Source organism: Phocoena sinus, chromosome 20, assembly GCF_008692025.1.
Source record: "Phocoena sinus isolate mPhoSin1 chromosome 20, mPhoSin1.pri, whole genome shotgun sequence".
NCBI classification, from domain to species: Eukaryota; Metazoa; Chordata; class Mammalia; order Artiodactyla; family Phocoenidae; genus Phocoena; species Phocoena sinus.
In genome coordinates, this window is record NC_045782.1 from 2,276,251 (window position 1) to 2,302,386 (window position 26,136).

At 45.2% G+C, this 26,136-nt stretch overlaps 2 protein-coding genes across 22 annotated transcripts in view; one reads left to right on the plus strand and one right to left on the minus strand.

Moving 5' to 3' along the window:
* Positions 1–17,240, plus strand: part of TTC19 (tetratricopeptide repeat domain 19) — a 26,681-nt gene extending 9,441 nt beyond the window's left edge. For 3 of the 7 annotated variants that reach the window (XM_032616190.1, XM_032616191.1, XM_032616192.1), the window contains 3 exons: positions 12,321–12,475; positions 13,643–13,805; positions 14,330–15,102. In XM_032616190.1, the coding sequence (XP_032472081.1) occupies positions 12,321–12,475; positions 13,643–13,805; positions 14,330–14,463 (452 nt within the window). In that variant the 3' untranslated portion in view covers positions 14,464–15,102. Of the gene's footprint in view, positions 1–12,320; positions 12,476–13,533; positions 13,806–14,329; positions 15,103–15,963 lie in introns of those variants that run through there. The other 4 variants (XM_032616186.1, XM_032616187.1, XM_032616188.1 and 1 more) reach the window with 4 other exon arrangements.
* A 913-nt stretch (positions 17,241–18,153) lies between these two features.
* Positions 18,154–26,136, minus strand: part of NCOR1 (nuclear receptor corepressor 1) — a 144,789-nt gene continuing 136,806 nt past the window's right edge. For 14 of the 15 annotated variants that reach the window (XM_032616171.1, XM_032616176.1, XM_032616173.1 and 11 more), the window contains 5 exons: positions 25,829–25,971; positions 21,994–22,047; positions 21,327–21,548; positions 18,858–19,037; positions 18,154–18,705 (listed from right to left, as the gene is read on the minus strand). In XM_032616171.1, coding sequence (XP_032472062.1) covers positions 18,506–18,705; positions 18,858–19,037; positions 21,327–21,548; positions 21,994–22,047; positions 25,829–25,971 — 799 coding nt within the window. In that variant the 3' untranslated portion in view covers positions 18,154–18,505. The remainder of the gene's footprint in view (positions 18,706–18,857; positions 19,038–21,326; positions 21,549–21,993; positions 22,048–25,828; positions 25,972–26,136) is intronic. The other variant, XM_032616179.1, reaches the window with a different exon arrangement.

Below are 26,136 nucleotides of genomic sequence, written 5' to 3' on the forward strand. Positions count from 1 at the left end.
TCTAGCTGTCAAATAAGTCACTTTTGAACTATCCACATCCTTGCTATGTTTCATTTATACATTGACTGTAGACAGTTGCTTTAGAGTATAAGCAGTCTTTTCTGACTCCAAAAGCAATAAAGGGTATTGAAAATTTCAGACAACATTAAGAAGAAAATAAAGATCACTTATAATTGTATTAAGAACTCCTGCTTAGGGCTTCCCTGGTGGCGCAGTGGTTGAGAGTCCGCCTGCCGATGCAGGGGACACAGGTTCGCGCCCCGGTCTGGGAAGATCCCACATGCCACGGAGCGGCTGGGCCCGTGAGCCGGGCCCGTGAGCCATGCCCGCTGAGCCTGCGTGTCCGGAGCCTGTGCTCCGCAACGGGAGAGGCCACAATAGTGAGAGGCCCGCGTACCGCAAAAAAAAAAAAAAAAAGAATTCCTGTATTTTGGTGTATGTCTTTCTAGGCTTGTTTTCCTCTAGCTATTTACATTTTAATAAGCAAATGAGGAGTCACACTGTACATGCCTTCTTTGTAACCTGATTTTTTAAAAATTGGCTCTCTTTTTTTTTTATAAATTTATTTATTTATTTTTGGCTGCATTGGGTCTTCGTTGCTGCACGTGGGCTTTCTCTAGTTGCGGCGAGTGGGGGCTACTCTTCGTTGTGGTGTGCAGGCTTCTCATTGCGGTGGCTTCTCTTGTTGCAGAGCACGGGCTCTAGGCACACGGGCTTCAGTAGCTGTGGCTCGCGGGCTCTAGAGCGCAGGCTCAGTAGTTGTGGTGCACGGGCTTAGTTGCTCTGTGGCATGTGGGATCTTCCCGGACCAGGGCTCGAACCCGTGTCCCCTACATTGGCAGGCGGGTTCTTAACCACTGCGCCACCGGGGAAGTCCCTGGTAACTGCTTTCTTAAAGATAGTAATCTGTCATCATTATGTGCTTATGTTAATTAATATATACTTGGGTCCCTTTTAAGGTTTTCCATTCTGATTTATTCATCTGACGACTCATAACAGTATATGTTGTCTGAATTAGGTGATATCATTTGAGTTACATGGTGATGCTGGTCTCACACGTACTTCTTTTGCAAAATTTTTTCCCATTTGGTTTTCACTCAATTTCCATATGAATTTTAGATATTTTTCATGTGAATTTTAGATCTTTTTGTTCGCTCCCCAAAGTGCTTTGAGAATGAATTGTTAGATTTGTGTTATGTTTATAAATTAGTTTGGGGAGGTTGCCTTCGGAATAAGTTAGCATTTGACTACAAATAGCAAAAAATTTCAACTAAATTAAGTGTAGCCGTGAGGACACTGTTATGTCATGCGACTGGCGGTTTAGTGAAAGGGGGCGGGGCTTTATGGCTCATGGAGGTCCTGAGGGATGTGGTCTCCCCATCCATCCTCACTGACACTCTCAGTGTGCTGGCTTTCACTTCACACTTTCCTTGTGGTTGAAAAGTGACCGTCAGATCCCAGGAATCTCATCCAGAAATGACAGTGTCCACTTCTTGCATGTTTCTCTTAGAATCAAGGTAATTTTTCCTAGAAGTCCCCACCTAGATTATGCTTGCTTCCTGCTGGCCAGATTGGGTTACGTGGCATTTCTAACCCAGTCCTTGGCAAGAGAAGTGGCATTAGCATGATTGGCTAAAATTGATCAGGATCCATTCCTAACAGAGGTTCGGAACCCCGTCTGCTTGAATCACGTGAGGAAAGGGGCTGAGACCAGCGGCAGCTCTGCTCTCATCACGCCGCCGTCTTCCCATTCAGGGACGTGGTCTGCTTCTCCTTACAGACCTTTTCAGGTAGATCTGACAGCTGTTTTGTTACATTTGATTCTAAATGGACACCTTACTAAACTATTTGCTTTTGAGTTGATGTTCACACTATTTCCAGATACATAATTAGAGATTTGGGAGGTCATGATAATTGTCTTTTTTCAGATAGTTGTACTTCTGTGTCCCTACTCCCTCCCCTTACTAAATGTAGTTCATTGGCCATAACCTCAGAACATTAAGTAATAGCGGTGCTGGACAACTTAGTCTTGTATCTGATTTGGTGCAAGACCGTGTGAGCAGATGTATTATTACGTGTGGAGCACGTCAGGCTCGCCGGTAACTGGTTAATTGCTCAGTGTGCTGCTGGGTAATAGTTGATGCTCACGTTTTATTTAGACTTCCACATTTATTTTGTTTTGTGAGATCCATAGTGTGTTTCTTGAGCTTCTCATCACAGGATTGTATTAATGTGATAAAATGAACTGGCATGCTTTCTGTGTTTTCTGGAATAGGTGTAGGGTATTACATGGAGTGATCTAGTCCTTGGAAGTTGTAGGATCTACGAAACCACATGGCTCAGATCTCCTTTAGAGTTGATTCTCTGGCAGCTTTTGTTCTTCTTTCTTCCGTTACTTATACATTTAAGTTTCTTCCATTTTCTTGAGTTGATTTCAGTACCTAGGACAGTGCCAAGACCACAGCTTAAATAAATACCTGTTGAATAAGTGAATGGGTGGGTGAAAGAATTTTGGAGACCTGTATTTTCCTGGAAGAAACTTACTTAGGAATTCTATTTGTAAAGCATAACTTAACAATATTCTGTTACGTATTCAGGATCATATTCCTTTCCCAGTTTTTAATTTTGTGGATTTATTTCCTTTTTTTAAGAGAGTTTTCCCCCTGATGCCTTTCTCCTCTCCTTGAGATGAGAGTTTCATTCATTTTCATAGTTTAAGTAAAACACTCCTGGAGAGTTGAAGTATTTCTGGTGGCATATTTGGTTTCAGCAGTGCCTGAAGTCTGGCACCTGGTTGGAATTCTGGCTTTTCCACTTAGAACAGCAGTGGGACTAGACAAGTTACTTGTCCCCTCCTCAGTTTCCTCATCCATACAATAAAAAAACAGAATGTGCCTTACAGTGTTGTTATGGGGATTACATGCTCTAGGATTGAGACTGGGACTCACTGAGGACTTTGAAGGAGTCTGCTGGAATGTGGAGCATATGCTAACCTAGTTTATTAAATGGTTTATCTCCTCTGTGTTTACCACTCTTAATTATGAAGGGCCTCCCTGACTCTTTTATTCATAGTTTCTCCTGTTTTTTGTCAATTTTGTTGACCGTGTCAAAGAGCCACCTTTTGGTTTCATTTTCTCTCATTTTTTTGTTGTTTTCTACCTCCCTTATTTCCACTCTGATCTTCTGTGTCTCTCCTGCTTGCTGTGGGGTTTCTTTTGCTCTTTTTCTAGTTTCTTAGGTAGAAGATTAGGTTGTTGATTCAAGATCTTTCCTAATGTAGGCATTTACAAGCTATACATTTCCCTCTACTGTGTTAGCTGCATCCCATAAATTTTGGTATGTTGTGTTTTTATTTTCATGTATCTCAAAATATTTTAAAAATTTTCCTGTGATTTCTTCTCTGATCTTTTGGATATTTTGGAGTGTGTTGATTAATTTCCATATATTTGTGAAATTTCCAAAATTTCCTTCTGTTGTTGATCTTTAAGTTCATTCCATTATGGTCAAAGAACATGCTTTGTATGATTTCAGTTCTTTTACCTTTTACCGAGACTTGTTTCATGGCCTGGTCCGTGGCTTGTTCCGGGGATTGCTGCATATACATTTGAGAAGAGTATGTCCCTTAGCCGCTGGGAGACGTGCTCTGTAGACATCTGTCAGGTCTAGTTGGTTTACAGTGCCGTTCAGGTCTTCTGTTTCTGTCTAGTTCTAGACAGAACTTTTGTTTTTGTGAGTTTTTTCTTTATACATATTTCTATGCTGTTTAGAGCCCCAGATATATATATATCTTCATTGTGAATTATCCTTTCATCAGAAAAGTGATTCTTTTTTTCCTACTTAAGGTATTTGTCACAAACTTTAGTTTTACATTGTTGACTGTATCTTACTCTTAAACTTTCTGAGTAATTTTGTTTTCAGTATGTGTTTTGTAGAAGGCTGTGTTTGGATTTTTTTTAACCTAATCTGAGTATTGTTGTCTTGTGGTAGAGAATCTTAAAGCCTATTTAAAGTTAGAATTGAAAGTGATATTTGGTCTAATTTTTTATTAAAAGCTTTCATTTTTGTTATTTCTTATATTTTCAAGTCCCTCTTTTTTTAAAAAATAAATTTATTTATTTATTTTTGGCTGCGTTTGGGTCTTCGTTGCTGTGCACGGGCTTTCTGTAGTTGCGGCGAGCGGGGGCTACTCTTTGTTGCGGTGCACAGGCTTCTCATTGCAGTGGCTTCTCTTGTCGCAGAGCATGGGCTCTAGGCGCGTGGGCTTCAGTAGTTGCAGCACACAGGCTCAGTAGTTATGGCACACAGGCTCTAGAGCACAGGCTCAGTAGTTGTGGCGGACGGGCTTAGTTGCTTCACGGCATGTGGGATCTTCCTGGACCAGGGCTCGAGCCCATGTCTTCTGCACTGGCAGGAGGATTCTTAACCACTGCGCCACCAGGGAAGTCCCTTCAAGTCCCTCTTATAGGGACGGTTTTCTCACTAAACCTCCATTTATATTTTGAAAGGAAGGTACATCTATGGTCTCCAGTTCTATTAAAGGGTAACCTAAAAATTTCTAAAAGACATATTTGACTCAGAAAAAAAATTCTCTTTTCAGTTTCTTCTGTAAGATGAGGTGACTACAATTTAACATTCTCCTACCTCTCCCCACTTGTTTTTTCTCTGTGATCTGGAATTTTAGATCTAGTGGGACTTTGGTTGGTTGGTTGGTTGGTTTTTTTTTTTGCGGTACGCGGACCTCTCACTGCTGCGGCCTCTCCCGTTGCGGAGCACAGGCTCTGGACGCGCAGGCTCAGTGGCCACGGCCCATGGGCCCAGCCGCTCTGCGGCATGTGGGATCCTCCCAGACCGGGGCACGAACCCGTGTCCCCTGCATCGGCAGGCAGACTCTCAACCACTGCGCCACCAGGGAAGCCCCTCTAGTGGGACTTTTTGCAGAGAATTCTGAGGCCAACTTATTTGCCTTCTCTTTTGTATATATATAAATTTATTTATTTTTGGCTGTGTTGAGTCTTCGTTGCTGCACACAGGCTTTCTCTAGTTGCCGCGAGCAGGGGCTGTTCTTCGTTGTGGTGCACGGGCTTCTCATTGTCTTGGTTTCTCTTGTTGCAGAGCAGAGGCTCTAGGCGCGTGGGATTCAGTAGCAGTGGTATGCGGGCTCAGCTGTGGCTCGCAGGCTCAGTAGTTGTGGCACGTGGGCTCAGTAGTTGTGGCTCGCGGGCTCAGTAGTTGTGGCGCACGGGCTTAGTTGCTCTGCGGCATGTGGGATCTTCCCGGCCCAGGGCTCAAACCCATGTCCCCTGCACTGGCAGGTGGATTCTTAACCACTGCACCACCAGGGGAGCCCTGCCTTCTTTTGTAAATAACCTGTTTTCTCCTGCCTGGTTACTCTGTAGGTGTCAGAAGCTCTTTAGCATAAGGTTAGGGGGTTGGTCTCTATGAATTTGCCTGGTCTGTGGTGACCCTTCATTTTAAGATCCAGTTCTCTTGAGCTTCTTCAGTGCACCTTTGATTATTGCTACCGTTCTTCCTTGCTGTGGTTTTTTTATTCAGGAGTGTCGTTTACCTGTATGTTGGACTCTTTCTTCTGTGTTCTGTAGTTTTTAATTTACTCTCTCCTCTCAGGTTCTTGTCTGTATTTTGGGAATTTTTCCAGTGTGTATTCCATATTATTGACTTATTCAGAAAAGTCAGTTCTGTCCTTTTCTTCTTCTGGTGCGTTTTTTTTTGTTTTGTTTTGTTTAAGATTTCAAGCAAAAATAAAGAGTGGAGACTTTAACAAACACCTGCACACGTTCCCCGTAGCTTTGTCACGTCTGAGTATTTTACCATATGTGCTTCAGGTGATGATTGGGGCGGGGAGGGGGGAGTTTAAACCCCTGTGTACTCCTGCTTGATGTAACTAGCAGGTAAACCATCTGTTTGCTTGGTTTTGGTCTTTATCATTCTTATGCCTGTTTATTACACTTGTATACATCAATAAACAATATGTTTATTGTTTTTAAACTTTTTTTTTTTTTTTTTTTGCGGTACACGGGCCTCTCACTGTCGTGGCCTCTCCCGTTGCGGAGCACAGGCTCAGCGGCCATGGCTCACGGGCCCAGCCGCTCCGCGGCATGTGGGATCTTCCCGGACCAGGGCACGAACCCGTGTCCCCTGCATCGGCAGGCGGACTCTCAACCACTGCGCCACCAGGGAGGGAAGCCCTGTTTTTAAACTTTTTATGAATGGCATCATACTGTACAATTGTTTCTGCAGTTTATTTTTCACTTGTCATATTGCAGAGATTGATCCACATTGATACTTAAAGCATCAGGGTTTTTTGACATAAAGGCCCTGTTCGCTTGCCACGCTGTCTGTCTGTCCAGAAGGGATGACTTTCTTTACTTAATCCCTGGGGTGGGGGTGTGGGGTGAGGTTGTGCTTTTTTTCCATCCTGGAAAGGAGGGATACAGCTAGGGGTGGCCCTGACACCCCATTGTGGGCATGTACTCACTTCTTCTGTTGATGGACATGTAGGTTCTACCTGTTTTGCTGTAGAAAATAATGCTTGGACCTGTGTCTCTGCACACTGCAGGATGTTCCCTAGGGGTACACCTAGGAGTGGAATTGCTGGGGTGCAAATACTAGACATTACCAAATCGCTGATCAGTGCTTTTTACTGGTTTACATTTTCAGTGGCAGTGTGTTAGCATTCTTGTTGCTCTATATCTTTGTTATTATTGGACTTAAATTTTTGGATGATCTGGTGGATCTGATGGAGTGTTATTGTGGCTTCAGTGCATGTTTCTCTGATTACTAGTGAGATACAGAACATCTTTTCATGTATTTATTGGCCATTCAGATTTCCTGTTCTGAAAACTGTCTCTTTATCCCCTTTGCTTATTTTTTGGAAGGGTTGTCTTTTTCTGAATGATTTGTAAAGAGTTCTCAGCTTAATGTCTTTGAGCATCTTTTTTTGAGCATCTATTTTGTTGGTTACATTATCTCTTTGTGACCTTGTCTTTGCACTTTAGGGCATTTGACAGAGATTGATTAATTCTACTGAATGTAATAGAATCTTTTGTTATTTTCCTTTATAGTTTGTGTTTTCTGAGTCTTGTTTAATAAAAATCCTTCACTCTTCTAAGGTCAGAAAGATAGTGTCTTCTAAATATTTGGCTTTTTTACATTTAGTCTTCAATTACGTGGAATTTATTTTTTAATATGGTGTGAGGTAATGATATGATTCTTCCCTCAAGCACGGATTTTAGCTCAGGACTGTTTTATTAGCGCATCCGATTCTCACTGGTTTGTAATGACATCTCTGTACTGAACTTTCATAGATATATGCAGTGTTGTGTTGTTACTTCTGTAATTAAAACTTTTAGTTTTATTGTATCTTCCATATTTAGTTCAGTACCTTCATGTTTCTAGTCATTTCTTTTTTTTTTTTTTTTTTATAAATTTATTTATTTTTGGCGGCGTTGGGTCTTCGTTGCTGCGCACTGGCTTTCTCTGGTTGCAGAGAGCGGGGCTACTCTTCGTCGTGGTGCGCGGGCTTCTCATGGCGGTGGCTTCTCTTGTTGCGGAGCACGGGCTCTAGGCGCACAGGCTTCAGTAGTTGTGGCACACAGGCTTCAGCAGTTGTGGCATGCGGGCTCTAGAGTGCAGGCTCAGTAGTTGTGGCACACAGGCTTAGTTGCTCTGCGGCATGTGGGATCTTCCCGGACCAGGGCTCGAACCCGAGTCTCCTGCTTTGGCAGGCGGATTCTTAACCACTGCGCCACCAGGGAAGTCCTAGTCATTTCTTTTCATATATGTTCATTCATTCAACCAGTCAGTCAAGAAAGAACTGATTGAATGCCTGTGACATGCCAGCGTATTACTAGGCACTGAGGTACAGCTGTAAATAAAGCCTGAAGGACACCTCCTCAATTTCTAGTGAAGGAAACACACACAATAAAGACGATCCACTAACTTAATAACATATCCAAAGATGATAAAGGGCTACACAGATAAGTTTATGAGGAAATATGTATTTAGGGGAGACGTGGGGCAGTACAGTATTTTATAGAGGGGTCGGGAAAGGCCCAACTGGTAAGAAGCCTGGAGCATGGGAGGGAGTAAGCCAAGTGGTCGTCGCTGAGGGGGGCAAGTTACAGGCAGGGGAGGGGCCGGTGCAAGGCCCCGAGGTGGAGCATACCTGACGTCTGAGTCAGCATTTGGCCCTACTTAGTTTATAGTCTGGGATCACTCAGTTATCTTGAGGGGAAGACCTCCTTTTTATGGTCTGCTCATTTCCATTTCTGATGCATCTTATCTTCATGCTTACATACTTGGGGTTATAAATTCATCTTCAGCGGGGTTCGAGAAATGAGTCTCCAGGCTGGTTTTGTTCGTTTCTTCCGGGCACTCGGGTCCGAGCCTAAATGGATGATATAGATTTAGACATCACACTGCGTGTGCACAGGCCTGTGATACAGCTTTCCGTGCAGTCATTGTTCCCTTCTAGATCCCGGCTTGGCCATTCAGGCTTCTCTTGCAGCCTCTGGGGAACATCCTGGTTTTATGCAGGGGGCTTCACATCTAGTTCTCTGTTCTACACAAGGTGAAGAATCCAATTCTGGATTCAGAGACACTCAGGCCACCCACAGAACCAACCAGAACTGGGCTTCTCCTGCATCAACACACATGCATACCACTTTGGGTTTTAGCTTATTTCTGATTTCTGGCCCTTGGGATTTCCTTCTCTCGGGAACTCAGCTAGCTGTGCGTGTGAAAGGATATTCGTTATCATCTATCTAATACTTGAACCAGAAGGGCTTTCCGATGATCAGTCATGCTACTGGAACCAAAAACTCCTTCCACTGGTGCCGTTAGTGGTCTCAGGAAGTGCCGATGGGCTCATCGGTTAGGTAATGAGAGATTCAGCTTAGCAGAAATTCTAGAATGTTCCTTGAACATGGGTGGCAAATGCCTTTAGGTTCAGAGACCCTGTAGACTTTCCTAGATTATTATTGGTGGTGGGTGGGGGAACTAGATGCCTGTGCTCACGTTTTCTTAAATTCGAAATGCTCTTTTTCTTACTGATGGGGAGGCCCTATTCCTGTTTTTCTGGGTGCATATAATTGTTCCAGTAACTTACCAAGCTCCTTTTAGTCTGCCTTTATGCAAGCCTACTTCGATACACTGATGGGTTAAGTAGATTGAGCCATTCTTGGTATTCCTGGAGCAAAAACTGCTTGGTGCATTTATCCTTTGTGCATTTGAGAATTCAGTTTGCTTATATTTTGAGCACAGATTTCTGTGATGAATCTTGTTTGTTTCATAGACTGATTTTAGGTAGCTCATCTTTTTCTCCTAGGAATAATTTGTGGAAAAGAACTATTTACAACTAAAGTTTGAAGAAATAAGTATGCTTCCCTCCCTTCAGATTCCAGTAATCCGTTGGGGGAAGCTCTGTATAAACGATCCCAATTTATTTCTCAGCTGTTATTAGGTTATCTGATTTGTTCTTGTCTAATTTCTAACAGTGTTTATATTAATATTTCAAAGAACCATGTTTTAATTGTTATCAGTTAGAAGAGGAACTCTTTTTGGTACTTTACTAAAGGTATGAACTTTTAACTTGGCAGTGTGCTAAAGGTTTTATTATGGAGTCTTTTTATTTCTCCCTTGGTCCTATTTTTAGAGAAGTATATTGTTTAAAAATTTTCTTCATATTTTTGTTAGTACGATTTGAATGTGCTACGAATTTAAAATGTATTTTCTTCTTAACAGTGACAAAATATTACAGCTAAAATTTTACCTCATCAGTTATTCTTTCTAAAAAGCTTTACTATCTTTTCTGCCATTCTAGTTTAATTTCCATTACAGATATGAGGGGTAATTTTCTACTAGAATTGTCACTTTATCCTTGTACTTTTGAGTTATAGTGTTGAACGTATTTTCTAATTGTAAAATGTAAAAAGAGCATGCTTTTGTTAATGTAGAAATATCTAAAGAGAATTATTAACACACATTCCAGAAATATGATTCAGTAGTCACGTTTGAAACATACAGTTTCCAGAATTGGAATAATTAATTTATACATTGTTTTTTGGTAAATATTTTTGTTTTTAAATGTTCTCCAAGAACATGGATTTTAGTGCATCTGTATATTCTCAGTCTGTTACAAATTGCTTATCTCCTTGGACCTTTGTTATTTTGTTAGTAAGTGAAGAGAGCACAGTGGTTTGTCTGTCTTTATCTGGACCTTTGTCCATTACATTATCTCCCAATAGTGTGGATCTTAAACTGCTGCTGATTTTATAAGCTTTTGCTCAGCATTCTAAAAAGAGTGCTCATAGTGAGATATATTTTTTCGTTTCAACATTTCCTTTTAATGGAGAAATATGGTATCTTTACATGTGGTATTTATTTGGTGCCATCTTATGTTTTGCTTTTTTATATTGGTTATATTTATCCATAAACTTATATATGCTTTCTATATTTATAAAAATAATTTTCATCTATATTTTTTGAAAATAAATTTGTAAGGTGATCTATTTAAAACTACTCCTAATTTGATTTTAAGAAAATGATTATCATTACCTTTTGTATATAACTAGGCCAAAGTAATAACTTTGGATTTCTACCTGAAGAAAAACTTTTTTTTTTTTTCACTTTTACCTTCAGATATTATTTCAGTAGGTATTTTTATTTGCATTGTTTTATGTAAACTGTCTCTTCAGTAATTGGTCATACTGTTACTTGGTAACATAGTCTTTAAATTCTCTATCCCATTTGTAAGTTTTCTGAAACTTTGATGATATGGAAGGAAAGGTATTTGGTGTGAATACCTTTGCTGGTAAAGAAACCCGTCTGAACCCTTTCATTTGGGTGTCTAATAATTGTGTTACAGAAGATTATCTGAGGGAACCTCTTGTTTCAAGTCCTTTGTGTAAACATTTACTTGCAGCTGAGCTGTTTGCAAAATTTCCTTTGATGTAGTTCATCACCATTTCCACATTTTTTGGTATCATCTCTCCTGAGTCTTTACTTGTGTAGGTTGCTTTTAGTTACTGGTCCCTAGGTCTGTTCTCTGGTTCTTCTCACACGGCATTAGGTGTTTGAAGTTTGTTCTTTTTCAGACGTTGTGTGGTCAGTTCTTGGGTGTATTGGGAGGTGCCGTATCTGCAGCCTTTTACTGTTCTTCAAAAAATGGATTAGCTGTTCTTTAAATTTGGCTTGTGACTTCCCATTTCAGGATTCTGAGTGTTCTCTGGTTCCTTTCTGTAGTGCTGTTTTCATACCTGAAAACTTTTTCATTGGCCCTAGACTTCTTCTTGTTGTTAACTTATTCTTCTTTGAGTTTATTTTCACCTGGTTCTGCTAAATATTATTAGATTAAAATTTGAAACCAAGTGTGGACTCAGACATCATTTAATTGGATATTGCAGTATTGTGTTTTATAAGAAATACGTATTTGGTCATTCAGATGACGAAAAATATTTGGTCTTTATTCATAGTTTCCCAAATCCTTGGAATTTCCTAAGTGTTGGGAGTGATTTTAAGTGTCTTCTGTTATGTTAATGAGGTGACTTGGGCGGCACCTAAGGACGGGCTGGTTGCAGGTGGAGCCAGCCTTGTGATTAGAGGGTTGGAACCTTCAGTCTCAGCCCTGACCTCCAGGGAGGGGAGAGGGATTGGAAGGTGAATCAGTGGCCAGTGATGGAATCAGTTGTGCCTCTGTAATGAAGCCGGCATCAGCATCCCAAAGGATGGGATTTGGGCTGGTGCTGGGGCAGTGGCGCCTGGCCCCTTCCCACACACCTTGCCCTGTTCCTCTTCCATTTGGCTGTTCCCGAGTTACAGCCTTTTATAAACCGGTGATCTAGTAATCTGTGAGCCACTCTAGCTAACAAATTGAACCCGAGGGAGGGAGTCCTGGGGAGCCTGTGATTTACAGCCAGTTGTTCACAAGCACAGGTGACAACCCGGACTTGCGTCTGAAGTCGGGGGAGGGGGTTAGCCTGTGGACTCTGGGTGGATGGTGTCAGAATTTAGTTGGATTCTTAGATACCCTGCTGGTGACCAACTGCTTGTTCGTGCGGAGACGCCCCACCCCTTCCCCAACACAACACAGGTGGGTCCAGGAGCCAGTTTAGATGCTAATCCACCTGAATTGTCACCTTTGTGTAACAAAGTACAAGGTTAGGAGTACTTCTTTAGTGATGTGAAACAATCAGGTGAGTCTTGGTAATAAGAAAAATGATCAGCACAGGTTGGCCACGTCTCTGCGTCATTTTCTGTACTGTACTGGTTATATCCCAGCACTGCTCTTATTTCCTTCCTAGTGGAAGAGAAGGCCAACACCCACCTCCTCTTGGGCGCGTGCCTAGACACCTATGCCCGCTACCTTCTGTTCTCCAAGCAGCCATCACAGGCACAAAGGATGTATGAAAAAGCTTTGCAGATTTCTGAAGAAATACTAGGAGAAAGACACCCACAGGTAAGGGAGAAAAACAGAAGGACTGTAAGCAAAACTTTCAGAATCCAGAAATACGAAATGGGGACAGATAGTCAGCAGGGGGCCCAGGTACATCCTCCTCCTCGTGCCCGACCACCCCTCCCCTGCGCCCAACTGCTTGTTTCTAGAAGGATTTGAGGCTGCTGTTGAGTTACTGGGTCTGCCCAGCAGGGCTTACGTGAGGGTTGGTTTGCACAGCACGGTATTTTAGGTACTGAATCCTGTGAAAATCTTACGAGGAACAGGTTAACTAACACACGCAGATCCTCTCCTGAGCCCCACCCATAAAATGCCAGGGGAACGTAGCGGGGAGAGGACGGTGGGACCGCATTAAACAAAATTTAAAACCACTGACATAGAATTTAAGCACAGCATGCAGAGCCTTCTGTTAGAGCGGTGAACACATTGAATTGAAATCATCTGTTTTGTCTTAAGAGATAAGAAATGGATCACTTTGTGAATGCTTGGTAACCCCCAACCTAGGACATGAAAGTTCTAACTGGACTAAACATGTCCCAAGGCTGCGAGCAGATGAGCAGGGCAAGTTACTGGGCTCTGAATTATCTTCAGGAATGGGGGTTTAGAGCACCCCCTTCACGGGATATCACTGAGAAATAAGACCACGACAGATACGGAATTCGAATCACGAGGTACTAGAACCGGGCCTGAAGTGCAGGAGGAGGTGAGGCCCGCCGCCCTTGGTGCCCCAGCGTTCTGTAGACTCGGTGGGAACTTCCCAGGAGCGGCGGTGGGTCTCCTCTTCCTGGAGGTAGGTGCAACGTCGTAGTGCAGTTCGGCCCGAGGCCAGCTCTCAAGGGTGCTGAACCTCGACTAGAAGGGGATCAGATCCCGTCACTTCTTGCTGTTATTTTTCATTTGCTGCTCCTCCTTTGAGAATTAGTTAGCTTCGTAAGTAATACTCACCCTGTTACCTAGTGTCTAGGCTTGTATCATTTTCCAGAGGGTCAGACTGATGCTGTGCGGTGTGAGTGCTCAGTGCACCTGACTTGCTGACGCCCCGACCTCTGCTGGACTGCCAGGCAAGGCGACCCCTTCGGTGTATCCACAGCAGTTCGTCAGACTCCACGTTGACTCGAGCTGTGGAGGTGTTCGCAAGCAGCAGCTGCCTGTGTTTCCTCCCGTGTGTAGACCATCGTGCTGCTGAGTGACCTGGCCACCACCCTGGATGCGCAGGGCCGCTCCGATGAGGCCTGTGCTCACGCGCAGAGGGCGTCAGACCTGGCGAGACAGGTGGAGCACCCTGAGCTCCACGTGCTGCTCAGTAACCTGGCTGCGGTCCTGATGCACAGAGGTGCGGAGCGCGGGGCTGGGCTGGCCGGCCTCGGGAGGGCTGGGTGTCGGTGGGTCCGAAGCCTGTGCATGGCGCTGAGGGGGGCAGTGAGGACAGGGTGCTCCTGAACCGACGGGCCAGTGGGGGGAGACGCAGGGGAGGCGCCGTCGGGCCCAGCTCACATCCCGCCGGTAGTCCTGCCCTGCTGGCCTATCAGGCACATCGAGGTGGAAACGTTTGCAGTGGGACCTTATTTCTGTAGTGCTTTACGGGTTTCTAAACGTTCTCTCTCACGGAGCTCGTGCGACAGGGCACGGCAGCTTGATGGGCGTACTCTGCCATTCTGCTCAGAAACCTGCAACGACAGGTCTCTCACCCGAACCACCGTGGGCGAAGGGCTCCATGAGGTCCCGGGTGTCACGGGGTGAAACAAGGCCCCATGCCATGACTTGTCCCATCACTTGTGCTTTCTCTTCAAAATCTCTTTCAGAATCATGGTGAAACATACATTTTCTTTATTCTTCCTTCTTTCCGGGTTACTTTAGAACGATATGCACAAGCAGAAGAGATCTACCAGGAGGCACTGAAGCGAGCAAAGCTGAAGAGAGATGAGGTTTCTGTGCAGCGCATCAGGGAAGAGCTGGCTGGGCTGTCAAGAAAAAGGAGACCTTTGTCGTAGCCTTGCCGAGCTCTGGACCCCTTTCTGTTGTAGTGAATTTATGGTAACACCTCTCATTCCAGTCCCAGTGGCACCCTGATCAATGGCTTAAATCCTCTGTCCTTGATACTCAAGTCCCCTCAACTTAGCCTCGCTGGAGGACAAGCTGTACACGCTGTGTGCACTGCCGCGTTTGCTTTGCGAAGAAAGCTTCCCCCCCCCCCCCCCCCACCCCGCCACACCTGACTTTGCTTCTGCGACGGGTGTTGGTTAATGCTTTCCGTTGCAGCAGACGGCTAGCTAGGTGCTGTCCGTGCTGGTCCGAGAATAACACTAGATTAAGAGGGGCCAGTTTCCCTCTGGGGTGGGGTCTGGCATTTCAGCCAGGCGTCTCTCCCATAAGATTTTTGTCCACTGATTTGCTGCCTTCTCTTATCAACACCTGGCAGACCAGAGCTACCAGTCTCATGGCAAAGGGGGATGACGGTGAGTTATTTTCTCTTATAATTTATCTCCTGAAGCCCAGTGTGGGATTTAATGCGTAAAAAAGTAGTATCTTGGCTTGCCAGCAGCATGAAGTTTTAAAGTGGGAATTAGGCACTTGAAAGTATAGTGCCCATTTGATTATAAATAAAAGCGAACTGTATGTTTTTGTATGTATCATCTGGTTATATACAACTGTGAAAGAATGACGACCCCCTGCGTCCCTGCTCTCTGAGCATTCACTCCTCTGCACCCAGTTATGGGTGTCCCCAAACCCTCTGACTCTGAGTGGGGCCTTGTTCTGACGTGTCCCACCGGTGCTGTAGAGGAACCAGTGCCCTGGACCCGAGCTCAGGCTTTTGGAGTTTGGGTCTCAGTATCCTCGTGTGTAGTCAGAGTCTCTCTCAGCCCTGGGAGCATGCATTTGGTGGATGACCTTACCTGGATAGGCCGCTGTGCTGAGAGCTTTATCACACTGCCTCAGCATATGTAAAGTACACAACACAGCGGGCACCGATGGTGTTTTCACCCCAGCAGTTTTGCGGTTCTTCTAAGTACCACGAAGGAACCCTGTTGTTGCTGGTACGCTGGTGGCGGTGGCAGCGGGCGGGGAGGGAAATAAACTGACAGTTGGGTTCCTGTTTACATACTGGGAGAATCCTTTCATAATAAACTAGACACTCTGCAATAATAGTGTATGTATTCCATAATCTTTGAGTTTCTCATAAAAAAATAATTTACTAAAGAGTTCATAAAAGTAAAAATACAGGGATTAGACTAAAACTATCACCTTAACATTGCGGATGTATCCATCTTCCCACTTTCCGACCCAGTTAATTCCTTTAATCACTCAAGTCTGACTCTGGAGAGAGAAACTTTAACTCACATTGAGTTTCAGTGCAACCAGTCTTCATTTATTAGTTACTTTAAAAAACTGTCGACTTTAAAAAACTGTCGACTACTCACCTTCTGCATTGAGAACGTTTTTTACCTTCTCACAGTTGCGGGAGTTACTGAAAGGGAGGTTTTTCGCTCTAGGTTTTACTGAGAATTTCTGACCCTCCTCGATGCAGCTCCCGGTCCCGGAACACCTGCGGGAGTTTTCAGAAAGCTCCTCTGCACGCGGCGCGGTCACTACAGTTCACTGCACTGAGGCAGCGAAACGAGGAGGACTTGGCCTGCCACCGACGGGGCTGAATCCAAAGGTGAACTGTTCACAGTAGTATAAAAACTTGAACTATCTCACTGGAGCTTTCAGGGCATGGATATTTTAAGATAGAATCACCCAGCACACCCACATTCAAGCACTACGAATCTTCTCATCGTGAACACGCGGTGGACACTGGCTGTCTGTCACAGTTCTGTGAACTGTAACTTCGTTCTGGGTGCTAAAAAGTCACTTGCCAGGCTGTAGCTCCAGAACCCTGGGGTCTCAGCCCGCAGCATCCCACCTCGGCTCACAGCTGACTTGGCCAAGTCACGTCACGCCGGGCGGGCCTCCACCTCCCACACGGTCTGCCCGCTCCACAGGCCAGCACTGCGTCCTGCCCTTGTTCTGAACCGAGGCGGGACCGTGGGTTTTGTCTCCCGTTGCGGGATCTCTTCTCCAGGTGACGGCAGGTGAAGTAAAACAACTTGCACTGTGATGAGGAGGGGTGAGTGGTCAACAGCCGCCCCCTCTGGGTCCTGAGTGGAGCTGCACAGGTTACGCACAGGGCTCTGATCTGACGTGTTCTCAAGAACTAGTCATAGAAAAATACCAGCATCATCTCTTTGGGACTGTTGACAAATAATTAAAATCTAAAATGTTACTAGTACCTAAACAAAACTTTAAGCAAAAACCTTAAGTTACTGTTTTTCATTCACATTAAAACGTTTAAAGTATTTATAAAGTCGTACCAGCTTTCCGAGTAGTAGGGATCTGACCACTACACCTGATCTAAGGCTTACTTGGAGGACCTCAGGCATACGCAGGTGCGCAGTTCCCTTCGCTTCAGACAGGTGTCGGTCTGTGGCCCTGTCTTCGTTGCTTATTTAACTGTGTGGGCAACGTACTGAACCTGCATCCACATCTATAAAAAGGGGACTAGACACCAAGGTCCCCTCCTACAAAGGAGGTGCTTAGTGGTTGCCGGACACCTGCTGTCTTTAGAGGCTTGAGTACTTTTGCTTAAAAGCTCAGGTCTACTTAAGAGTCTATAAAGTGCTAGTTTTTATCTTTCTGAGAGACCTCTATCTCGGTGGCATTCCCCCAAAACCATTAGCATCCGTGTGCTACGGAAGGATGCTTCAATGCTATGTTAAAGTTGTATGAAAAAAATGTTTTAATTCAACAAGCAATTATTATTGAAGGGTAAGACTGATCCTCTAGTACCATAATGGGTTTAAAATTCAGTCTTTTAAGTTATTTGCTTCTTGAGATTCAGTGAAATAAAAACATCTGACAAACTCTTGCCCACAAGGAATCAAAGTGAAAGTAAGCACAGGGTGGCACGAAGGGGGAAGGACTGGCTGCTCCCCCACGAGAGCTCAGGCTATGCGGCACAAAGCAAACCTAAAACACTGAGGTTCTGCACAGATTGTAACCTTCTGACTGACTCTCAACCAATAATAGCTATCCAACTAAAGGAAAGTGTAAGTTTTTCCTTTGAAACCTGAGACAGCGAAAGGCTCACATCACAAGTACTCTACTGTAGCTAGTGGACAGGGCGGTCAGATTTCTTTCAAAACAGAAGCTTTGCTGGGCTGCATCAAATGCAGGAGAGGAGGAGTGCTTGGGCGTGGTTAATCACCAGTGTGCATAACAGCGAGGTACGCCTCAAATAAGCCTTTAAAACCTTAAAACCTGAACTATAACAATACCCATGCAGTACTATTTTTTCAGTGCTTCTAATTTTAAAAAAAATTAAAGCCTGCGCTGGAAATTTACAGTATGGCAGAATTTTGTTTCTCCTTTTGACCCTAATACGTTAACGTACAGATTTTATGACAGGGTCTGTGTTAAAAATCTAAACATTTATCACAAGATTTTAAACATCACTGGGAATCTGAGTTTGGAGGAAACAAAATGGGATAAAAGTACAATGCCCGTGACAGCCAATATTGTATAACTGGGCTGTATGAGGTTGTTTAGAAGGCAAAGGTTAAAAAGACGAGATTTTTAAAAATTACCCCCCGAGTTGATGCGCTGATTTGAATATAAGTACACGAGATACTAGAGCGAGGGGAAACACTGCAAAAAGGTCATCTATTTACAGAAGAGTGATTTAAAGACATTATGATTTTCTTTACAAACAGATGTAAGAACAGGAATTATCCACTTTTTAAAAACTCTACATTCCAACCCTCCAACTATTATTATGATCCACTGAACCGCCTGTATCAGGGCAGCCTTTTCCCCTCATTTGACTCTTGAAATAAACTTCCATCATTTCGTCGTCGTCTGTGGCCCAGGCTCTCCTGAAAAGTCTCTGGGCACAAGTCCTAGGAGGGCAGGCTTTTGGCCTGCACTTAAAACTGAGACCACCAGAAACTAGAGCCCCTCCCCCACCCAGGGGGCCCCGGGACCCCTTCCCGCAGGTCAGTCGCTGTCGGACAGCGTCTCATACTGCGCGGAGAGCAGCGGGGCCGGCTCCCGATCCCAGATCCTGCTCGGCTGGTGAGGGGCGGCGGGGCTGGCAGAGGCGGGCGCACAGGCGACGGGCGCACAGGCGACGGGCGCAGGGGGCGTGCTGCTGAGCATCCGCATGGTCAGGGGGTTGTAGGGGAACTGCGTCGAGCCTGCGGGAGGAGGAGGGTGAGGTTATACGCGCTCCGCTTCTGTTCTGGACGGTGGAAGCCCCTAACGAGGCTGTAATACGGAAGCGGTGTTCGAAGCAGCGCTAACCAAGGCACTGACGTCGGCTGCTTTCGGACTCCCAGCAGCTCCTTACCTGTGGAGGAAGGCCTGTCCTCCCAGGCCCAGCCTGGCGTCTGCCTGTGGTAGTCCCCTTCCGAGTGCACAGAGGAGGCTGAGGAGGGCCGCTCAGCTCCCAAGTAGCCTTGCCCCGGGATAGGAGATTTCGACTTCCTGCTGTTTGACTTGCTGATCAGCTTTGGTTTGCAAACTCCTCCTAAAAGTGAAATAAATTATTACTGCTGATACTTAGTAATTTATGTTCTCAACTTTAAAATCTACCAAAATGCCGATGATTGTCTAATGCTAAGTGAAGGAAGCAAAGTGGTAGCAAGAAGAATCCAAACCCTAGTGCTAATGAAGTAAAGAAGTAACATTTAAAAGAAAGCCAGAATTCACCTACAGCAGCTCAAGTCAAAACGGGGTATGTCCTCATGCCGTAAACTCAGAAACGTGTAATCAAGGAGCTAGCATTTCTGGAACGTCATCTCTTTCTTGGCCTTGGAGTACAGAAACTGCTTAAGGAAATGGAAGCTGGCTGACAAAAATCTTAAATCTTCACTTTCTCCTCCCCCACCAGTTTACAGAGGAGGAACAAAACTGTAGAACAGAAGCCCCTTCAGGGCACTACTGGACCTCAGCAGAGCCTGACAAGTCAAGGTGGCCCTTTCTGCTGCTCCAGGCTGTACAGCTGATGAACTCAGCAGGAGTTCACAGGAGAGGGAAGCCCCAAGTGGGCTCTAGAACAAAACGTGAAAAAGATCTCAGAAGAGATCAGAGTCCAGGTCACCAGCAAATGTTTTCCTCAGCCCTAGCAGAACAGTCTCACCCTGACCCCAGTCCTTCGAGGTACAGAAAAAAGGAACAGAAAGCAACTTTGACCCCTCCAACTATCTGGAAAAAGAAGAAATGCAAATCCTTGGTGATAAGGAAAAGAATATAATAAAGAAATGGGCGGGGGCGGGGGCAGGGAATGTGATCCAAACACTGGAGAAAACTTCGGAATACGTGAAGCCAGTTTAAGAAAAGCTCAAAGAATAGATAACCAAAATGAAAGGGGCGAAAGTGCTTAGGAAACAAAAGACAGAACAGCAAGGGTCAGAATAGACACGAGGGAAAGGGAATTATTAGTGCAAAGGAAAAATTTGAGAGACTCGCAGTAAAAGCAACAGAAAAAGATCAAGATGACTAAAATAATGAGAAGGTTAACAGATACAGAGATCAAAAACTATCCAGCAAAAAGGTAACTTTCTGAAATGGAGGGCCCAAAAGAAAGAGAAAATAACTAAGAGGAACAGTTGGTAGAACATTTCCCTGAATGCAGATATCAACCTGAAGGGGCAACACCCTCCTGTGAGCAACTGGGTGAGGAGCACTAACACTCAGGATAAATTTACTGAAATCGAGGTAAAAAAAAAGGATTCTTTGGGCAGAGAGTCACCACCAAAAAAAGGTGGTGGTGGGGGAGACATCTGGTCTTATTTTTTATACAACAACGAATGCCAGAAAAAAAGCCTAACAGTGTCTATGTTTTGAGAAAAGTACGTGCTGAGTATCATAACCTGCCGAACTGCCGTCTCAAACATAAAGGCAGCGAGACGACACTGTCGAGCACGCACCTCAGGACACAGCAGCCTCTCGGAGAACACGGGGTGTGAAACCTTACCAGAAAGAAGCGCCGTAACAGAAAGATTATGTAACCAGGATAACTGTAACTGTGAGTCACCAATACGACAACCTTAAAACACACTTAAAATCAATAGAAATCGGAAGGTTAGAGCAGAGATGGGAGACAGTGGCTCATCTTTTAGAGCAGGAAGTAAATTCATATTGTCCTAAAATTAACATATATATGTAAAAATAAATAAATAAAACCCCTAATCTCTTTATCTTTTTCTTAACCTTAGTGAGATCGTCTGTTTGACCATAACAGGAAAATAAACTAAACTTGAAATGTTACTGACCTTCAGGTAGTTTTTAAGGTATAAAGGATTAAGAAGAAAGCTTATATATACATATAGGAAGAGTCCTGGTTCTTGTGTGCTTGCTTTTAACAGGATGCATACAATTATCTCATTGCAATAAGCTGTCCTTTTATGTAAACACCACCACTAGCTTTCTGGACGATGTGATCTGGGTTTTTTCCCTCTTTTCTGTGGCTTAAAATTCTTTTATACTGAGCCTGTCATTTTTATTACAATAGTAAGTTACTTTGATTCAAGAGCAGAATATGAAATTGCACTCGTATTGCAATTGCAATGTATGGATACGGATAAGGACTAGATGCAAAAAGGGTGACTTTCTGGGTAAAAATTTTCATCCTTTTAAATTTCACATTACTAACATGTCTGAGCAGGTTAGAAAAGAGACTTGGTTTCAGTAACTAAAACCTTCAGAGGTGACTCTGAGCACATAAATGAAATCTTAGTGATCCGTTAGAACTTGGGGTATAAATTGGCTTTTTCTTGGGAAAGGCGGCAGAAGAGCATGGAAATGAGCCCTTTACCTGAATGAGGTGACGGGTCCCCTTCCTCTCTCCGGGCCTCACCGCCGGTTGCCACCGAGGTGCCGGCACCACCGGGCACCCCCCCCAGGGGCTGGGGCATGGCGACCCCGTGGTCCTCCACTTTGTCTTCAAAGCTCCCCATGAGCGCCTTCCGGATGATGTCCTCCAGCCCGAGGTTGCTGGCAGGGTCAGCAAAGGAATGACCTCGGGAGCTCACGGAGCCTGCAAAAGACGAACAGGACGAGTCTGCCTGATTCCGAGGGCAGGTCGGGAGACAGGAGCCCCCCCAGGACACGCAGCACCTGGGAAGGTGCCCACAACACAGAGCCCACATGGAGGCCGGCTAAGGCCAGCGAGCGTAGCTCACAGGCAATGTGTTTTTCTTTGTTAAATCAGGCACCCACTTGTGTGAGAGTTACTCGAGGATGGCTTTCTTCTCTTTTTAGCTCTTTAATAGTTTTGACTCTCTTTCTTCATTTATCTTTTCAACGAGTACTCACTGAATCTCAACTCATTATTTACCGCCATTGACTCCCTCCCTCCCTGACTAAACGATGAGCTTTCCTGGAGCAGTTTCCTGTGTGCAGTCGGTATTCGACACCTATTTGCTGGACTGACTGCTACTGTACCAGTTTCCTGTTGGCAAACAATGTCTTTTGAATCTTACCTGAGGTGGTGACTGCTGGCAGGTTAAAGATCTCAGTTCCTGGCTGAGCAGCTGCTGTATTTAAACAAACATTCAAGTTAATTGAGATGTGATAATCACATACATCGAAAGAGATAAAGTCTCAAAAAAACATCCTACAGTAAAATTAACCTTCTTATTTTCCATGATCTCAACTTTATTTTTCACCGATTAAGTGAAGATAAAGTGAAAGAAATTTTTTTTTTTTAAGAAATCAGAACAGGAGGAGTACTATAATAATATAGCCCGGGAAGGAAAGGAACTTTTGCAGTGCTGGAGAAAACACACAGAGGGAAAAGCTGCCCTCAGAACAGGAACCCAGGCTCACTGGGGAAGAGATAGTGACTCTAAGAAGACCCTGCAAATATCCGAGTTTGAGATTAGATCCGGGGGAAAGACGCCCCGTGAACAGCATGAACATGACCGCGTGTGTCCCTGCTGTGGTTACCTAGAAACTATTTTTTTGATCCCAGGATGAGATAAAGATTCTGCCTATTGGTTCTGTTTATTCCTGCTAACTGTGCACTTTGTCATTTGCTCAGTTTGAATGACAACAGCTGGGACAACCTGGGAGCTACTTGTAAAGCACTGTGCCAGAAATAGAAGGAATTTGGGAACATAAACGGTGTTTTCATCACATCTTCCAACTCGATGCTGAGACTTTGAAAGAGAAGGAACGTAGGAAGTAAAGTCGGTGGCTATAAACAAGCAGTGTCCCAGAGAAGAATGTGCAGACCCCAGAAGGGGGACCCGTCCGTGCAGATGGGGAGCGCATATGAGCCCAGACGCTGACTTCTGGGATCGGGGAAAACTGTCCAGGTGGGAGGAGGAAGCTCCAGGAAGACTGCACAGCAGGGACCATGCGATACAGGCTCCTCACGTACAGGTCAGGAAATGCTAGATGAACGGAACTTGAAACAGCACAGGGTGGTAGGGCCAGCCTGGTAGTTACCACAAAACCTGGGGAATAGGACTCATTCATTTCACAAATATTTACTGAGCGATTATTTGGCTGAATAATAAAATCACCTTCATATTGATCAAAAACGGTCATATGAAAAAAAAAAACGGTCACATGAAGACAATTCCATATTGTTCAACCGACGATAACACTAAGGTACCGGACTTAAAATGCACCCCTTCCTCCACCTGTGGAGCTCACAGGTCAGCGGGGTGCTCTCTGAGGCCATGAGGTCAGAATCACCTGGGGAGCTTCGTAAAGTGCCGGTTTCTGAGATTCCTGCAGCCCAGTAGGCACGTGTTTTAACAAGCCCTCCAGGTGACTGTGATGGGTAGTGACGCTTGAGGGCCCCTGGTGTAAGACAGATGGGCAGACTTACGAGAGGACACGGTAATTACTCAGAAATGACGGAAAAGCAGACAGGCACTCAGGAGCCGTCGAGGCTGACGGGACAGCACCAGGGAGAGCGAGTTGCGGAGCCTCGCGAGGGAACCGTGGAGCGGGGCGGGGGGTGGGGGGGGAGGAACAGAGGCCTGTGTGTGGAGAGCCAGCATGGGGAGTCATTTTAGACATTTAAGGAGCCAGTAAGACGTTCAAGACGCAATGAGGGCAGCAAAGAGCTTAGGAGAAAAAGCTGAACTCGAGGTACAAGTTTGGGAGTTTTCAGCACGTAGTGCAAACCACCAGAGTGGATGAAACGCCTCCAAGAATATGGTGCAAGAGGAGAGACTGGAAAACCAGCACCCAGGAGCCAGGCACAGCAGGACGTAGCTTCTAGGGACACATAAGAAGTAGAGAAAAGGACAGGAGAAAGCAGTCCCTGAAAGCCAAGAGGAGAAAGTATTTCCGGAAGAGGGAAGTGGGCCACTAATGTCAACAGCAGAGAGATCAGATAAAGTAAGTTTTAAAGCATGAAGTTTTTTGCACAGTAAAGGCACTGATGTCCTCGGTGGGAGCCCTGAGGTGAATTGAAGCTGTCTTGCTTGCCCGGGGCTTGGATTTCTCAGTTCTACTTCCTGGTGAGAACCCAACGTGCCTGGGGTCCCGCGAGCCCACTGGTTCCTTAGTACAACCCCTTAATTGTCCCTTTCCACAATCAGAAATCCCAAACTAAAGCAAATTTTGTTAGTACTTGCCTTACGACATTAATAAAATTTACCTTCTGTTAAAGCTAGATACTTGTTTCGTTACACATTTTCACAGAGTAGGGACCATCTGTCATTCTAAAAGCACCCAACAGAGCACCCTGCTCGATAAATGATTACTGAATTAATGAATGACCGGGCTCCTGCCTAAGGACAATGGAAAACATTAGAAGAGAGAAGAAAACTATAAAGTAGGCTTCTTCAATTCATACATAGCATTTTCCTATCAAGAAGAATTTCTTCCTGAAGAAGAAAGAAAGAAAGAATATCTGTAAGCCTGAGGGCAACTCTGGTCAGCCTTCTAAAGTATTTCTTTTGGACAATTTGTTGCCATTTAAGAAGTGAATCTAGTAGTAATCAAGAGCTAGGATAACTACACAAACAACAAGTGACACTGCTCCTCTTTTTTTCTCTGGGACATTTGGCCTTTATTAATCACGAAGTGTCACAGATCCAAACACACGTCGACCTGGCAGTTTATAGCAGGTAGCCCAGAAGTAAAGCAGATTGTAGGAGGCCTGGATTCTACAGGGCATCCCACACAGCTTCTGCATCACTGGATACACGTGAGGCAAGGACCACGAGCAAGCCTGGGTGATGGCACGAGTGCTGAAAACAGCGGGCACGTGCATATCCACCCTAAGGAAAGGCTTGGATGCCCCAGAGCTCTCCCAGTGGACATTTGAAAGCGGCCTGGGTGAGGATGCCGAGTGCAGAACTACTGGAAGCGTGGGCTCTGGCGCTGGAATTCCTGAGTCTGAACCACTGCCCAAGTCACTAGTTATGTAACTTGCAACAGCTAGGAAACCCGAGTTCCAGCTTCCTCATCTACAAGGCGGAGATGCTTCCGGCACGTGGTGTGCAGGGTCTGTTGTGAAGATCACAGGAGTCTGCACAGGCCCGCCTAGGACGGAGCCTGGAGCACCGCAGTGCTGCACGGGAGCTGCGGCGGCTGCTGCTCCTGATGCCGGCACCGCCCCAGGTGGCGGGTCTAGCAGATTCACACGCCACCCACAGAGACACCGGCAGGGCAGAAAAGGAGCCAGCACAGAGGGCCTCGTCCCATGCCTGGCGGGAGGGACACAGAAGGACAGCAAGGGGAGGCTCAAGGGCAGCTCATCTCGGGAGGCCTGGTATCTGTACCGACATTAAGTGCATTGGAACTTAACAGCACATAGGTTGTCAAAAAGACCCCCTTAAAATGATGAATGTGGTGTGGGTCCTACCACAGTACTCAGAACCTACTGAAAGGCTGAGCCGAATAAAGTGTTTTTCGTGAAGAACACCTGGGCCAGCAGGAGTGCTTGGAACCAGGCCCCCGACGGACAGCCACTGGAACTGGGGTGCGTGTAAAGAAAAGACTGGAAGGGCACGACTTGTCCGCAGACAGCTGAGACGGCCCGCACAGAGGAAGCGCAGACCAGGGCAGAAAACACTGGAGGGCTAATCCCACCCCACATGAGAAACAAACGTCCCAGACCCGGCACTTGTTCCAAGAGAACATGGAGGGCTGCGGAAAGAGGCAAGTGCTTTCTCCCTAACAGGAAACCCTCTCGTGCCCACAGACATTTGGGAAGCAGCTTCAGGATCTGCTGTGCTTGGACAGATGCCTGTAAGAGCCTTTGAACTCAAGGACTACATGAGAGGCAACACTGGAGATACCATTATTAATGCGTATTTTATTGGGGTTCATGAAAGAAATCCCACTTACCCATATCAGAGTCACCTCCACCAGAGGAGTTCAACTTACGAAAGATCTCCTGCTTCTTTGATTTAACCATGGGTGAGGTGTTTTCCAGCTTGGTGAAGAATGAAGGCAAGTAGCTTATACTCCCTGGTGATCGGGAATCATTCCTGTCAGGGACAGTTACGTGTGTTACCATCATGCACTCCTACCCCGCCCATGCTAGTACCAGTCCCAGAGTCCCTCCCCATCTGTTTGTGCTGACAGCCTAAGGACAGTGTGTGACCAAAAGCCAGCGAGGACATCACATCTGAGGACACAAAGATGACATCAGA